Here is a 17,706-nt window from a genome sequence, read left to right as displayed (position 1 = left end):
TGCTCCATCTTCGAGAAGGCAGCAGAAGTCTCCTCTGAAACTTTAATTTTAAATGGACATATTTATTTCCCCCACCCATTCTTGTTATAAAAATTGGCAAGATTTAGAAAGTGAAAGGATATTACATGTTTCCAGTTATCTGAGAAGATCTCTGAGTGTCTTGATGAACTTCCTTCTTTTCTCTGCTGTTTTGTTTGTGCCTTTCTAGGATCATATGCTGTATTGAGTCCTGTGTGTATGCTTTGTCTCCAGTGTGTATGTAGGCATTTCTCCATATGATATAAAAGCTCCCTGGGTATCCTGCTAAGTGGCTGTGTCAGATTGTCAGTGATTGGAGCATCATTGATCCATTTCCCGGGACCTGGGACTTGGGTTTGCTTACGTGATGCTGTGAACATCCGTGCCCACCGTGTTTTGTTCCTATCGCAGTTTGGGGTAGATTCACAGACACCTATCCAAGGCTTATGGGGAAAAACAGCCATATCTGTTTTGAAAAATACGTACCTGCCAGTTTTTTCTTCAGAATCTTCAGAACCAGACACCTCTGCAGTGCTGTCTTAGAGCACTGCCTTCTTTCATATTTCACCAATAGTGGCAGTTACCATCTTTTTCTCATTAAGAGACTAGTCAGGGAGGAAAAAAACTTTTTCTTCTACTCTCTAAGGTTCAGTGGCTGGGAAACTGCAAGTCGAGCTGATAAAAGACAGATTAACAGGTGAAAAATATTTATTTTATATGGCTCTGGGGTGCCTCACAGAAATGAAAGGAAAACTAGAAGGCAGTCAGACCCAGAGAATTATACCATTTTAACTACAGGCAATACATTTATGGAGAAATGACAAGACAAAGAGGATTTTGAGCTTCAAGGGCTGGTAAATTGTGGGAAGGTAGCTATATGTGGAAACGAATGGAAGATAAAGGTTATTTAGTTAAATTTGTTATGCTGTCTCTGGGCTGATAAAGAGTCTAGAGTTCTGTCTGGTTATTAAGAGTCACATTGCCCACCCTGGTAGGAGGGGAGGAGTCCTTCACAAAGGAAAATTTACGCCCTGCCTTTAGGCAAGTAGGGGGAGGGTACTTCTTCTGCAGTCTTTCTGTTTCTCCATTGCCTACAGCTCAAAACAGCCCTTAGGCCAAAGTGGCATATTTTGGAGTGGTGTATTCTTAACCCCTTCAAGACCAACATCAAGTTCTTTGCTGCAAGCCCTTGTGAGGAGAGCCTGTGGCTTCCTGAGGCTTGTCTTCCACTCTGTGGAACTTGTCTTGGACAGGCTTCCCCCACACTGGCCTCTGACTAGCAGTAAAGCCACTTAAGGGCTGATAACTGTAGGCTCTCAGGCTCCACCCCAGACCTGCAGGGGCATAATGTGCATTTTTACCAGGATGCTTGAGTGATTGATATGTACATTCAAATTTGAGAAGCCCAGTTCCAAACGGATTCATCTTTAGAAAGTTTTAAAATATTATATTTATTTTTATTTTTAACTTTTGCTTTCGCATTAATATCAAGCTTGGGGGAGACTGCCAGAATAGAAATACTGCAAATACTCTTCACTTTAATTCCCGCATTCTCTGTCACTATCTCTCTCCCTCTCCCTCCTCCCTCTCTCTCTCTCTTACTCTGTCTCTGTCTCAGCCCCAACGCCCCCCCCCCCATTTTTTTTCCTGAATCTTTAGGGAGTTATATGCAGACATTCTTCCCCTTTTATCTCTTTGTTCATGCCAAGGGAGCATATTTCCTAAAAGCAAGGGTATTTGCTTACATAACCATAATACAGTTACTACATTCTGGAAATTCAACATTAAAATAATAGTCACAGAGCATCATGCTTCCCAATTATTAGTTGTCCTATGTGCAACATTTTCTCCTTAGAATTTCAGCGTTTGTCGCGGCATCAGTAGTTCTGAAGAGTGAAGATTAGTTGTAATGGCAGACTCTGCTCAGATAGGTTCTAACACGATGAGATTCAGGTTACACGTTTTGGTGAGAGTGCCAGGCTGGGTTGTCTTTCCCCATGTGTCACATCGAGGGCCCTGAAGTGGTGTTCCCCATATGGATCATGTAAGCTCTGATCTCTGGGGTAAGGGTCTCAGGTGGTTTTTTTGTGTGTGTGTGTGTTTTTTTTAATAAAATTATTTATTTATTTATTTTTGGCCACATTGGGTCTTCGTTGCTGCACGAGGGCATTCTCTAGTTGCAGCGAGCGGGGGCTACTCTTCATTGCGGTGTGCGGGCTTCTCATTGCCGTGGCTTCTCTTGTTGAGGAGCATGGGCTCTAGGCACACGGGCTTCAGTAGTTGTGGCACGTGGGCTCAGTAGTTGTGGCTCGCGGGCTCGGTAGTTGTGGCATACAGGCTTAGTTGCTCCGCGGCACGTGGGATCTTCCCGGACCAGGGCTCGAATCCGTGTCCCCTGCATTGGTAGGCGGATTCTTAACCACTGCACCACCAGGGAAGTCCCTCTTGGGTGGTATTTTAATATGACATATATACATATATAAGTTATGTATAATTGTTCCATATTTGTTTATTTTTTATATTAACATTTTTTTAAATCTTCACCATAATGATGACCGAAAATGGTCTCTATATTTTTACTTCTTTTAATCTGTTTTTTGAGCTATAATTTGCATATACCTATTTTAAGTGCAAAGTTTAGAGAGTTTTGACAAGTGTCTACACATGTAACCATCACCCAGTCAAGATACAAAACATCTCCATCTCCCCAGAAGTTCCCTTGTGCCCTTTTGCAATAAAGCTTTGCTCTCCTGCCCATGTCAGCACTGATCTCCTTTTTGTCACAATAGATTTGTTCTTCCTGTTTTAAAATTTTACATAAGTGGGATCATATAGTATGTGGTCCTTGGTGTCAGGCTTCTCTTACTCAGCCCAGTATCAGTAGTTTGTCCCTTTTTATTGTTGAGTAGTATTCCATTGTATAACTACGTCACAGTTGGTTTATCCAGGGCAGTTCCCTGGTAGTCCAGTGGTTAGGACTCCATGCTCTCACTGCCGAGGGCAGGGAACTAAAATCCCGTAAGTCACGCAGGGCGGCCAAAACACACACACACACACACACACACACACACACACACACACACACACACACACACACACACACACACACACACACACACGGTTGGCTTATCCATTGACCTGTTGGTGAATATTTGGGTCACTTCCACTTTTGGCTGTTATGAATGAAGTTTGTATGAGCATTCATATACAAGTCTTTTTGTGGATGTATGTTTTCCTTTCTCTTGGGCAATTACCTAGGAGTGAAATTGTCACGGGGAAGTGTATATAATTAATTATAGGAGAATTGGCTATTTTCTATAATGATTTAACCACTTAGACTCCTACCTGCAATGAATGAAAGTTTCAGTTTTTACACATCTTCACCATATCCTGACATTGTTATTTTAAAAAACATACTTTGGCTATTGAGGTGGATATCTCAATATGGTTTTGATTTGCATTTGTCTGTTGACTAATGAAGTTGGGTATCTTTTTATGTGCTTGTGGATCATTTCTCCATCTTTTGTGAGGTGTCCAACATTTTCCCTGCTTTTTGGGTTGCTTATCTTATTGTGTTTTAAGACATATATATTCTGGATAAAGTCCTTTGTCAGATATATGTATTAGGAATAGTTTCTACCAGTCTACAGCTTGCCTTTTCATTGTTTTAACGATGTCTTTTGAAGATTGGATATCTTCAATTTTAATGAGATTGAATTTATCAATTTTTTCTTCTATCATTTAATGCTTTTTGTGTCCTGTCTAACAAATCTTTGTCTACCCCAAGGCAACAGAGATTTTCCTACTGTGTGTTTTATAGTTCTAGGTTTTACATTTAGGTCTTTGGTTCTTTTTTGTTGTTTTTGGTTGTGCTGCGTAGCATGTGGAGTCTTTGTTCTGCAACCAGGGATTGAACCCGTGCCCCTGCAGTGGAAGCACGGGGTCTTAACCACTGGACTGCCAGGAAAGTCCCTTTGGTTCTTTTTTTTTTTTTTTTGACTGTGTTGGGTCTTTGTTGCTGTGCATGCGCTTTCTCTAGTTGCAGCGAGTTGTGGCTTCTCCTGTTGTGGAGCACGGGCTCTAGGTGCACGGGCTTAGTTGCTCTGCGGCATGTGGGATCTTCCCTGACCAGGGATCAAACCCGTGTCCCCTGCATTGGCAGGCGGATTCTTAACCACTGCACCCCTTTGGTTCCTTTTAAAATTATATTTTGTGTATTGTATGAGGTGTAGGGTTGTTTTTTTTTTTGATGTTGATATTTAGTTGTTTATCACCATTCACTGAAAAGATTTCCCTTTCTCCCATTGAATTGCCTTGGCACCTTTGTCAAAAATTGGTTGTCCACATATGTCTGGACATCTGGGCTCTACCTGGTACCCTGATTTATGTTTTGATCCTTTATGCCAAGAACACTATAACTTTATACTTAGTTTTGCAATTGGTAGTGAGTCCTCCAATTTGACTTTTGTTTTTCAAAGTTCTTTTGGCTACTCTAAGTGCTTTGTATGTCCTTATAAATTTTAGAATCAACACATCAATTAAAAATAAATAAATAAAGTCTCCTGGAGTTTTTATGTGGAATTGAACTGAATTTATAGATCATTATGGGGCAAACTGACATCTTAACATTTTGAAGTCTTCCCATCTAGGAACATGTTAAATCCTTCCATTTACTTAGTTCTTCAGTGTTTGGATGGGGTACATATTTGGTAAACATTTTCCTTAAGAATTTCATGACTTTTGATGCTATTGTAAGTGGTATGGTTTTTTAATATTTCATCTTCCACTTGTTCACATATAGAAATACAACTGATTTTTGTATACCGACCTTCTAACCAGCAACCTTGTTAATTTTACTTATTAGTATAGAAGCTTTTTTGAAGATTCCAGAGGATTTCTATGATTGGATTGTAAGAATTTTGGCCTCTAGGCTTGGGTGAAATTCATCACCTTTCTTTTTGAAACTTTATCAAAGTGAAGATTTTTTTTTTAATATATAAATTTATTTTTGGCTGCGTTGGGTCTTCATTGCTGTGCACAGGCTTTCTCTAGTTGTGGCGAGTGGGGGCTACTCTTTGTTGTGGTACAGGGGCTTCTCATTGCAGTGGCTTCTCTTTGTTGCAGAGCACGGGCACTAGAGTGCGTGGGCTCAGTGGTTGTGGCTCATGGGCTCTAGAGCGCAGGCTTAGTAGTTGTGGCGCACGGGCTTAGCTGCTCCGCGGCATGTGGGATCCTCCTGGACCAGGGCTAGAACCCATGTCCCTGCATTGGCAGGCGGATTCTCAACCACCGCACCACCAGGGAAGTCCCCAAAGTGAAGATTGATACTAGTCTTTTATATACATTTTTTCATGTACTAGTAAAGGTGAACTTTTTTTCATATGTTTTAAAATATTTACTTTCTTGGTTCCCTCACCTTTTTTTATTGGGATGGAAAGCTTTTCCAATTGTGGTGTAAGGGCTCCATATATTTAAAGCACTCTTTGCCTTTCATAAGTGGTGTGCCTTTATTCCCAGTTTGTCATTTGTCTTTTAGTTTCATTCATGCTTTTTCATTACTGTGGATATTCATAATTTTTATGTGGAGTATCTGCCAATTCTTCATATGGCGTCTCTATTTTTAGTGCCTGAAAGCCTTTGCGGGGGTGGGGAGGCTTCCAGTTTTTTATTTTTATATTCTTTATGATCAAGGATCAGAATCTAGTTTTATTTCTAAGTAGTTAGCCAACTGTATCAGGCACATCAGATGAAAGTCATCTTTCTTTTTCCCCATTGATTAGGGTTCTGTTTTTTCCTGTAGATTAAAGTTTTAGGTATACCAAATTTTGTTTCTGGACTTTTTCTTCTCTTCTATGTTGGCCTGTTTTTGTTCCAAAGCCACATTTCTGATTTTGAAGCTCTTTTCTAAAATGGTCACCTTACTAATTTGTTGAACATTTTCTTGCAGTTCTTTATATTTCATTAATATTGCTGGTTACTCATATCACCATAAAGCGATTGAAACACTTAGATTTTTTAAAAATTGAAATGGTGTTATCTTTTCTTTTATGATAGTGAAGTATATCCACAGTTGATAACAAGCTGGTTTTAAAAAAATAGGAAGAGCAACTCATTAGAAAATAGAAAAATAGGCAAAGAAAATAAGCGAGCATCTTAAGACAAAACCCAACTGGCCAATAAATTCATGAAGAGATGTTCATCGAGGTAAAGGGAGTTACGCTCCTGTGATTGCTTCATACCCACAGTGCTGCTAGAACCTTAGATATTTGACAGTGCCCAGTGTTGTTGGCAAAGGTGTATGGAAATAGGCGTGCCAACGTATTGCCAGTGGGAGCGTACTTTAGGTACTCCACTTGAAGAAAGATGTGGAAATACTTAATGTCGGTCAAGATGTATGTTCCCAATGTTCCCTCTGCACATCTACTCTGGAGGCACTGTTACACATGGATGGGGTGACAGAAGAGAGAGTTCACTGAGCTGGGAAAGACCTAAACATTATGACAGAAGAAATAATTCTATGAAATTGTATACATTAAAGTCAATGAACTAGACGTACGTATATCAACGTGAATAAATCTTAACTAGAATGGTGCATATAAGGCAAGTTTAACATTTAAATACTTACAAAACAGTGCTGTCATTTCAGGCTATATTTGGATGTAGTGGGAGTTTAAAAGCCATGCATAGAATATTAAACACCAAATCCAGAGTGCAGCTTCCCTCTAGGAAGGTCTGGGAGTGGGACTGGGGTCGGGAGAAGCTCAGAGGAGACCATAATCCTACCACACCCTTTCAAGGAAAACCTGAAGCAAAGACTGTTACCTATTAATAGTTCATACATCTTACTAGCGGGTACATGGGTATTTTATTTCAGGTGTTTTTGGTTGTTTTTTTGGCCGTACCACTCAGCTTGCAGGATCTTAGTTCCCCTACCAGGGATTGAATCTGGGCCACCGCAGTGAAAGCGCTGAGGTCCTAACCACTGGACTGCCAGGGAATTCCCCAGTTTTTAATAATATTAAAATATAAATGATACGTGCTTAGGTAGGTCTTCAGACGCTAGAGAAAAGCATAAAGAAGAAAAGAAGCCTCACATATGATTCTGCAAAACATTGTGTTCTATGTTCTTTACACACGTTTGCATACATCTCTAATGATTTCCTTAGAAACATTTCCTAGAAATAGAATTACTGGATCACAGTGTATGCTTCTGCTACATTCTCCCAAATATTGTTCAGAAATGTGCAGTTATTTCCAACCGTGTATAAAGGCCTGTTTTCCTACATCCCTAAGTACCCAGGGGAGTATCACACTTTTAATCTTTTCTGATCGAATGGACTGGGGCAAAAAAAAGTATAAATAAGTAATTGTAAACATATGCCTGTGGTAACATAAACATACGACTGTTGAATTTTATTTATATCCCAGATGACTGACATTTTAAGACAATGTATGTTTAGCAAGATTTCTAGGGGCCCATTAGAAAGCTTTTAACCCAGCAATTCCCAATCTTGACCTCTTGTCACAGTCACCCGTGAAACTCTTCAAAATATTTTTCCTTGAAAGGGTAATGCTATTTCATAATTCAGAAGACACTAGGTGATATTACTGAACCAATATTAAATTTCTCGGTTGTAGAGCAGTTTTTTTTTCTTTTTTAATATATTCATTTATTTATTCATTTAAGAAACATTTATTGAAATCTGTTCTGTGCCAGGTATTGTGTTGGGCATTCAACGTACATTATCTCTTAGCCCTCACAATAATACCATCTATCTATCTATTTTTAGCAGTACTGTTATTATCAGTTAGCAGTACTATTATTTTTTTTTCACACTCACACACTGTATTGTATTTTTACAAGAGATAAATAAACTGACACCAAGCATTGTAAATGGATGACCACAGCAAAAGCAACAATGATTGCAATTACCAAACACGAAACACACTCATACTATGTCATGATATTGACATTCAGTCCAGGAATCCTCTGCTGTAACAGCCCCTTTACTTTGCAGTGAAAATTGATTTGTGTATTTTTTGCCTTGTAGAGCAGTCTCTTGACCATGGCTCTGCTGACATTTTGGCTGGGTAGTTCTTTGTCGAGTTGGGCCGTAGGGGTGTGTTGAGCAGCACCCTTGGCCTCCAGCTGCTCGATGCCAGTAGTGCCCACCCCTCAGTGGTGACAAAAATGTCTCCAGACATTGCCCGATATCCTCTGGGTGCAGAATCAGTCCACTTGGTTGAGAGCCACTGTGCTAAAAGAATTGTGCTGATGCAGGAGAGTCACATCTTTCTTAGGAGATACACTCTGTCACATGTTGGGGTAACGACCTGTGAAACCTGCAACTCCCCAGATATCCAGGAGAACGAGTGAACATACCCAATCACCATATATGTGAGAGGGGGAAATGTGACAAAAGGTTCACATGTTCATTTATTGACTCTAGTTGAACAGTGGTGTATCCTTCACGTTCATTGTATTACTCTCTAGGTTTAATTTAAAAAATTAAAAAGCACGTATGTGGGGGAGGAAGGGTCCAAAGGTACCAGAGGAGATGCATTGAAAATTCTCCTTACCCAGGTCCCCACCCACCCATCTACCCACCAACCCCCACAGCTGGCACCTGGCCCCTGGGCAACCGTATGGCAGTAACTGGTAATATTCCAGAGATTTAGCTGCAAGGACATGTGTTTAAAATATTGTGAATTCTTTTTCTTTTTTTTTAAAAAAAAAAGAAAAACAGATGTTAGTATATTATACAGAAGTACTGTGGGTTGCATTTTTACCCCCAAATTTTATTTTGAAGTCCTTTTCAATTAACTGTATAAAGGGCTTTTTTTAAAAAAGACAAAAAACAAACCCAAATGGAATTTTATTTTAAATGTTTTGTGATTGAAACACTTTGCAGAAAACCTGTGCTTGTTAAGCCAATATATAATGACATGCTTAGTAGAAATAATACATGTATGTATTTCTGTTCTTTTGGGATTAGAAGGTACAAACAGAAATGTCAACTAGACCAGTAGTTGTTCATCTTTTCACTTTTTTTTTTTTTTGCGGTACGCGGCCCTCTCACTGTTGTGGCCTCTCCCATTGCAGAGCACAGGCTCCAGATGCGCAGGCTCAGCGGCCATGGCTCACGGGCCCAGCCGCTCCGCAGCATGTGGGATCTTCCCGGACCGGGGCACAAACCCGTGTCCCCTGCATCGGCAGGCGGACTCTCAACCACTGCACCACTGGGGAAGCCCCATCTTTTCACATTTTACTTCTCCCAAATATTCTATCAGATGATCAAGTTTCCAGATTATTACGAACAAAACAAATAATTTTTCAATGACATTTACATATACCACCAATTGTCATATTAGTATTTAGAGGAAATTTGAGAACCTAGCTTCATGCTCTAACTGGCTAAGAATTACATTTCCATTTTGTAAATGACTTCTTTATTTTTGTGGACTCCCGGTATTATGTGGATATGCCATCATTTCAGAAATTAAAATTAATTTTTGACACATTCTCATGGTTTATAACACAGTGTAAGAAAAGTCTCCCTCCTGCACATAACCCGGGGGGTCCTAGCACCTTTTGCAGAAGCAACCGGCGGTCAAGACTTTTAGGTGCTGGGCACACAGGGACAATCTAGACAACCTCTGGCCGGGTGCTTTTCATGTAACAGTACACCTTGGAGGGCTTCCTACGCGGTACGGAGAAGCCCTTATTCTTTCTAACGAGGGTGTGATCAGGCCTTGTAGGATGTCCTGTAGCTTACTTAAATAGTTCTTTGTTGATGAGCATAGACCTTGTTTTCAGCTTTAACTATTATCTCTTATCATCAGTGCTGCAGCGAAGGAGCTCATACAGACCTCATGCTGCACATGTGAAAATAAACTGTAGAAATGGAATCTCTGCATCAAAGGGTGAACAAGTGGGTAATCTGGTGGACATTTGCCTGCCTGGGAGTTGTGGGTTGCAGCCTCCCCAGCACTGTGTAGGAAGGCCTGTTCTGTACATCCTTGGCCACCCTGTGAGGCATTCACTGTTTGGATTCTGCCAAACCAGATGCATCCAAGGTGGGTCTCAGGCTAGAACTAGGGAATCAGTGTGAGCTCTGGAGCAGCCTGTCTGCTTTTTCTTTCTCCCATCTGCACATGTTGCTGGGGGCTCTGCCTCAACCCCATCTTCCTTCCCACTTGTTTGTAGCATCCCTCCCCTAGCTTGTCCCTGGATTGAGGTGTACCTGTTCTGTGGTTTCAGAACCGGGTTTCTTCTTTCAAGGATATGATCTTCTGCTTCTCAGAAGAGGACTGGTCCCTTCTAGACCCTGCCCAGACTGGCTTCTACGGAGAGTTCATCATTGGGGAGGACTGCGGCGTCTCACTGCCTCCAGGTAAGACTTAACTCTCCTTCTCTCCTGAGACCAGGGATCTAGGGGGCCCATGTCTGACCTCACTGTTCACCCCCAAGCCCTGATGGGAGGTCACCTGTACACAGTGGCCCCAAGGCCACTCTGCAGGTTGACCATTGCCTGCTGCTGTGACGTGTAAGTTAGGCTTGTTAGCTGCCTGTTTTGCATACAAAACCAAATATAACTTGTATCCCTTGCATTTGCTTTTCTTCTGTCATTCTTGTCCTACGGATTTCTTCATTGCTGTTTTTCTGACAGGCCTGAAAGAGTTGCCCCAGGCCCACAGCTTCCCCTTTAGTGTCTTCCCTCCCCCTCCCTCTCCCTGCTTGCTCTGGTCTTTCCACTTCTCTGTGGCCCTGTGTGGCCCCTGTTGGTGTCATGGCCTGTCACATGTCCCTCTAACTTCTCTCTTCTCTACCTGTCCCAGAGTTGCCTGGGACAGGCAACTTCTCTCTCCTCCCACCCTGGTTTCCTATGGGAGCAGGTCACTGATGAATGTGTATCCTTCCCTTTTCTGTGAATAGATGACCCAGCTGCCCAGCTGGATCTCTCCCAAGGAGAGGAGAATGAGCCACGTGTTCCAGAGTTGCAGGACCTCCAGGGGAAGGATGTGTCCCAGGTCTCCTACGCAGGTGAGTATTGATACCAGAACTTGGTGAATAGAGCGGGTTGGAAGGCCGCTGCCAGCCAGAGGCAGACCTGCTCCCTCTGCCAATTTTCTGCAGCCCTCTGTCACCACTGGACCATGTCTTGGTAGGACAAGTCTTGCCTCGTCCCTCATTCCTTACAGAAAGAATATGGGGATTTTAATTTTGCCAGGTGTGGGGATTGCACTTCATCAGCCAGGAACTAGGATGTAATAGGAGTATCTTTCTCCTCTGCTATAACTGACACCTGGCTTGTGCTGACAACCCAGTGGCCCCTCTACCAGTGAGGTCACATGCTCTCCAGAGGTCAGGTAGGGGAGGAGGAGGGTGTGCCACCTCTTGGCCAGGCACTGGGCACAGTGCCTCTGGCCGCTTCACCTGTCTACTCCATCCAGCCACATACTGCAGGTAGTGTGAGGAAAGTGAGGCAGGGGGGTGGCGCTCGGGCTTGGTTGACATGACACAGTCCAGCAGCAGCATTTCCCAGCCCCCTCCCCACCCCCAGCTTTCCGTGTCACCAGAGCTTGTATCTGTAACCACTGTGCTGTAACGCCTCAAGATGTCTGCTCCTTCGGGGGAAAGAGTTCTGTACGGTGTCATCAGCAGACCCTTGACCCCTTCCCCTTTGGGACCTAAAGCTGGCACAGAGCAGGTCCGTATTTCACTCACTATCCCCACCGGGAACAAGCATCCAGGGCCTCTGGTGTGGCTAGCTTCCCATCCCGTCTCTACCCCAGCAGGCCCTGTCCAGGCTGCGTTTATGCAGCGTCTGCGTGGAGTACTGGAAATCCCACCACAGAAAATGGAAATGCCAGCAGGGATGGCAGTTACTTGTCCACAGTCAAGTGGAAGGGGCAGAACCAGGATCCACATTCCTCCTATCTAGCTTCAAAACCCACGTTCGTGGTGTTGGCCCATTTTGCCTGCAGATTCATTTGCTCAACAGACATTTACTGAGTGGCTGCCCTGAGAGGGAGCCTAGGCCTACTCTTGGATCACAGCCTGGCATCTGTTAAGATGCACCCCCCCCCAGGTGGTGCTGCAGCTGCAGGGAAAATCAATGTTTTCATTTTCTTCTCTGGAAAGACTTCCCAAGTCTCCAGCCATTCCAGACAGAAGAAAGAAGGAAACGGGATGAGCCGCAGGTGCCGGAGTTCCAAATCTGCCAGCAGACGGTGCTCCCGCCAAGCACCTGCCCAGGTAAAGGAACGCCTGAGAGGGTGCGGGGGAGTGTGCCCCTGGCTATGTGATGTGTGGCTTGAGTGTGCATATGTGTGTGTGTGGTGTGTATGCGAGCTTGTGTGTGCATGTAGCGTGGGGCTGTGATATGGCCTGTGGTGATGGCATGTGTGATATATGTATAGTGTGTCTGGTGTGTTGCGTGTGTGAGCGTACGTGTGTGGTGTGTATGGTATGTGGCATTGTGTGGTATGCATGTGAGCATGTCTGCATGTGTGTGGGCATACACGTGTGAGTGTGGTGTTTATGTACGTGGTGCATGTGTGGTGTGTGCATGTGTGTATGTGTGTGAATGTATGCGTGCATGGTGTGTGTGTGCGTGCATGCGTGTTGGGTATGTGTATACATTTGTGCTGGTGGTAGGTTCAGGAATTGAACTTTCTGAAGTTCCTGCTGACGGCTCCTTGCCAACTGCCTGCCCTAGTTTTGTTTTGCTAGGTTCTCTTCCAGCTCACTCGCAATCTGAGACCCTCCCCTCCTTTCCTTTCTCTTGTGGGTTGAGTCAGGGTGCTGATGTAGTGCTGTTGGCCACCTAGTTTGTGTATTTCTTCCCTGAGCAAGGAAGACCAGCCTCCCCGGACAAAGTGTTGGAATTAGAGAACAGGTTTACAGCATGCTGAAAAGGGGCCCTCTGGAGAATGTGCTCCAACTGCCCTCGGCAGCATTTAGACTCCAAGTAATGCTGGTAAAAGTTGCCACCTCCAGAGGCGAAGACTAAAATCCCGCCATGTTTAATGTCGTCAGTGTTCAGCCATTCTTCCAAATATCACACCCAAGTCTCCGGTCCTTACTTGAACCCACTGTGTCATGGAGGACTTTTTGCAGCCATCCAGACTGACTCATGCACAATCCGTGATGCCTTCTGGAAGCAAGATTTGCATGATATTTTGGTGTTTCCGCAGGGTTCAAGACCATTTGTGTTTGCCCCCTCTCCTATGTAGACAAAAGGGATTTTATGCTGATGTAAATCTACAGTCGATCTACATGAGCAGTACTCCGTCCCCACAAGCTTTGATGCTCACCCCTGGGTTTCTAAGGAGCTTGCTGAGGATGATTTTTCATGTGTAGCCCATTCTCAGTTCTGCCTGATGAAAGCTTGATTCTCGAGATACATTTTGTTTTATGTTTTGTTTTTGTGGCCACGAGGCATGTGGGATCTTAGCTCCCCGACCAGGGAGTGAACCTGCACCCCCTGCCTTGGAAGGTGAAGTCTTAACCACCGGACCGCCAGGGAAGTCCCTCGAGATACATTTAGAATCCTCTTCAGCCTCTTCCTGCCCACAGCATGTCTCAGCCCTGGCAGCATCCTTATAGAATGTGGACAGTCATTAATCCCCAGTTTTTTAGCTCCACTCTCCCTCTGCTGGGCTCTGACACAGAATATACTTTGAAATGGCAAGAAGCTGAGGGTTGCTATCTGAGATCAGTGAGAGATGATAGATTGCAAAGAATGGGCACCATTTTTATTTTGGTAGCCTTGCCCACACTTCTGACAGCAGGTGAAGGGTCCACATCCCCACATCCACGCTCATGAGGGACCCTCCCAAGTGGTTCCATTCGTGTCAGTCCGGCCAGCACATTATAAAGCTGCCACCGCGATGGAATATCTTTTTTTTTAATTTATTTCTTTTATTTTTTTTCCTGGGCGGGGGGACTGCGTTGGGTCTTCGTTGCTGCGCGCGGGCTTTCTCTAGGCGAGGTGAGCGGGGGCTACTCTTCATTTTGGTGCGCGGGCTTCCCACTGCAGCGGCTTCTCTTGTTGCGGAGCACGGGCTCTAGGCACGCGGGCTTCAGTAGTTGTGGCACACGGGCTCAGTAGTTGTGGCATGCAGGCTCTAGAGCGCAGGCTCAGTAGTTGTGGCGCACGGGCTCAGTGGCATGTGGGATCTTTCCAGACCAGGGCTCGAACCCATGTCCCCTGCATTGGCAGGTGGATTCTTAACCACTGCCCCACCAGGAAGCCCAGAATATCTTTTCTTGTTTATTGTGTTTTCTCTGTGAATTGCCTAGTTAATACTCTTTAGTCCTTTTTTTCTTTTTTGCCCCTTCCCCCTTCACATTTGGTAAGCTCTATGTCTTTATGTCCAAAGCACTGCACCAGTGTAAGGTCTTTACATGATTTGTGCATTATATCCTTACCGCACCTTCTGAGATAGATACTGTCTCAGCCAGCACAGGCTACTATAGCAAAATACCATAGAGGTATTTTCTATTAAACAATAGAAATTTTATATCTCACAGTTCTGGAGATTGAGAAGTCTGAGATCAAGTCAACAGCAGGTTCATTGTATGGTGAGGGCTCTCTTCCTGGGTTGTAGTTGACTGCCTTCTCCCTGTGTGCTTGTATGACCTTTCCTCAGTGCATTCTCATGGAGACAGAGCCCTTGTCTCTTCCTCTTCTTATAAAGGTACTAATCCCATCACAAAGCTCCCACCTTCAAGACCTCATATAAACCTAATTACCTTCCAAAGGCCCCACCTCCTATACCATCACATTGGGAGTTAGTGCTTCGACATACAGATTCTGGGGGGGGGACACAAACTCTTGGCCCATAACAGGTACTAGGATGTCTCCATTCTGCAGCTGGGACCCCCAAGCTGAAGTCTCTTGCCCAGGTAGCGTCTGACACTCACAGGCTGAGTATCAGACTGAGGATCTGAACCCATGTTGTAGGGCTCCAGGCCCATGCTCTTAATTCCACATTCGCTTGCCTTTTCCATGAATTAGTAGAAACTCAAAATTGTGGGTCTCAATCTGTTGCCTCTTAGTATTTGTACATAATTCCTCCTGTTTTTTAACTTTGTTTCTGTGGGTTTTTAGGACCCACATAAGGACTTTTCAGGACTTTTAGGACATAAATGGTTTTCTAAAAACGTTTTTAGTATGTAAATGCAGTTTTTCATCTCTTTTTTGATTTTGTGTCTTGCTTAAGAACGCCTCCCCCTCCTAACATTATAAGAATATATTAGTTATAATGCGTTTATTTCTTTATTTTTTAAAATCTAGCTTCCTGTCCTCCCTGCTTCTCTCCTTAGCACCCCCAGCTGACAGGGAATAATTCATTCCCAGGCCACAGATTGCCTTTCTTGAGGAATTAGCCATCAACTTGGTCATGGGCTTTCTCCCCCTGAAAACACACAGCAGCCTGGTTGTTCCCTGGCCATGGGACAGCACAGCCAGAGGCTTTGGTATGCAGCACCCACCCACCCCCACCCCAAGTTGAGCTCAATTCCCCTGAACTTTGATGTACGTTATCTCTCGGTTTTAAATTTTTCTCCTGTAAGACAGAGAGAATAGTTATAGCTACCTTGTGGAGTTGTTATGGTTGAGGATTAAATGATTTAATACATGTAAAAGCACTTACACCAATAACTTCCCTGTTTTCTCTACCATTATCCTCACAGCCAATTCAGCCTCCCTCTGCCCTTCTCTCCACCCGCCGCACCCCTTGCACTCATCAGTGCTGAGCTGAGACAGCCCTGGGGTTACTCTTTCTCTGTGGTGTTTTGGGCAACACATCTATGAGTTTCATCTCATCTGCTAGGAATTCTTTACACTGTTGTGTCAATGGCACACAGCACTATTGTTGATTTATTTCCCCCTTTTTAGAAACTATGCATCTATTTTTGGTCACTTCATCTGATTTAAGGGGATGTCATCCTATATGCACTGTATTAGTCTCCTAGGACAGCTGTAATAAAGTACCACAGACTGGGAGGCTCGAACAACAGAAATTGATTTTCTCAACATTCTGACAGCTTAGAAGATTGAGATCAAGTTTTCAGTAGAGTAGGTTTCTCCTGAGGCCTCTCTTCTTGGTTTGTAGATAGCTGTCTTCTCCCTGTGTTTTCACATGCTCATCTCTCTGCATGTCTGCGTCCTAACCTCCTCTTCTTACAAGGATACCTGTTGGATTAGGTCCTGCCCTGTTGACTTCATTTTAACATAATTACCTCTTTTTTAAAAAATTATTTATTCATTTATTTAATATTTGGCTGCATTGGGTCTTCGCTGCTGCATGCGGGTTTTCTCTAGTTGCTGCGAGCGGGGGCTACTCTTTGTTGCAGCATGCGGGCCCAGTAGTTGTGGCTCACAGGATCTAGAGCGCAGGCTCGGTAGTTGTGACGCACGGGCTTAGTTGCTCCGTGACATGTGGGATCTTCCCGGACCAGGGCTAGATCCTGTGTCCCCACATTGGCAGGCAGATTCTTAACCACTGTGCCACCAGGGAAGCCCCCACTTAATTACCTCTTGAAAGACCTTATCTCCAAATATAGTCACATTCTGAGGTGCTAGGGGTTAAGACTTCAACATAACGTATTTTTAAGAGGAAGAGGATGCAGTTCAGCCTATAACACTTCACCCTCTGTTCCCCCATGATTCATGCTTCTCATATGCAAAATACATTCACCCTATCCCAACACTCCTTAACCTATTCCAGCATCATCAAGATTTAATCTAAATCAGGTTTGGGTGAAATTCAAGGTGTACTCACTTCCAGCTGTGAACCTGTGAATCCAGACATCGAGTTATGTGCTTCCAAAACGCAATGGTAAGACAGGCAGAGAGTAGACACTCTCATTCCAAAAGGGAAAGACTGAAAAGAAGAAAGGCTGATGGCTCCCAAGCAAGTCTGAATCCTAGCAGGGCAAATTCCGTTAGATTTTAGGGCTTGAGATTCATCTTTGGCTCAGTGCTGTGTCCACACTCTGGGCCTGTGGATGCAGTGGCAGTCCTGTCAACCTCTGAACTGCCTTTGGGGCTGGTCTTCCTTTTCCTTCAAGGTTGATGCATGTTTGCAGCCAGATAGCTCTATTAGTTTGTTCTGGAAGTCTGAGAGCCTTGCTTCAGTTCATCCTATCTCCTTCCTTTTTATTCCAAGATGGCAGTGTTTCGGCTCATATAATGTTCTTAGAAACACTGTAGGCCTCCCATGCAGTTTACAGTAGTTCAGACCATCAGACAAGAGGGTCCTCTACAGACCATTCCTGGATTATCTCATCTCCATTCCTGGCTTCCGAGAAGGTTGATTGGATCCAAGGTTGTCCTGCCACACCCTTGGTGTTCTCCCCAGAATATACTTTCTCATTTTTTGCAGTATAGGTAGACTGAAAATTTTCTAAATCTTCAAGTCTTTCCTTCCCACTCCCCAGTCTCACATTCTACCCAGTCCCCCTCACACTTGTCTTGTGATGTATGGACAGATACCCCCATGGACTCTGCCCCTCCCATTGTCTCTCCTGCTCTCTGTGGCTTTGGGTCTTCCTGCTATGCTCTGTCTGGTTTCACCTGCTCTCACATTCCCTAAGCTGCCAGAACTCTCCTCTCTCCAGCAATTAAGTCCAGAATAACCATATTCCTACTAATATCTTGAAGGGCCTGGCACCAC

The 17,706-nt window shown here is 44.0% G+C and overlaps 1 protein-coding gene across 2 annotated transcripts in view; it reads left to right on the top strand.

Annotated features, from left to right (window-relative positions):
• ZNF496 (zinc finger protein 496) overlaps positions 1–17,706 on the top strand; it is a 41,205-nt gene that overhangs the window by 19,126 nt on the left and 4,373 nt on the right. Inside the window, exons 7-9 of one of the 2 annotated variants that reach the window (XM_033401612.2) lie at positions 10,301–10,412; positions 10,955–11,062; positions 12,164–12,277. In XM_033401612.2, the coding sequence (XP_033257503.1) occupies positions 10,301–10,412; positions 10,955–11,062; positions 12,164–12,277 (334 nt within the window). Of the gene's footprint in view, positions 1–10,279; positions 10,413–10,954; positions 11,063–12,163; positions 12,278–17,706 lie in introns of both variants that reach the window. The other variant, XM_012535834.3, reaches the window with a different exon arrangement.

This window comes from Orcinus orca, chromosome 3 (genome assembly GCF_937001465.1).
Source record: "Orcinus orca chromosome 3, mOrcOrc1.1, whole genome shotgun sequence".
In the NCBI taxonomy this organism is placed as follows: Eukaryota; Metazoa; Chordata; class Mammalia; order Artiodactyla; family Delphinidae; genus Orcinus; species Orcinus orca.
This window is presented reverse-complemented; position numbering and strand designations above follow the sequence as displayed.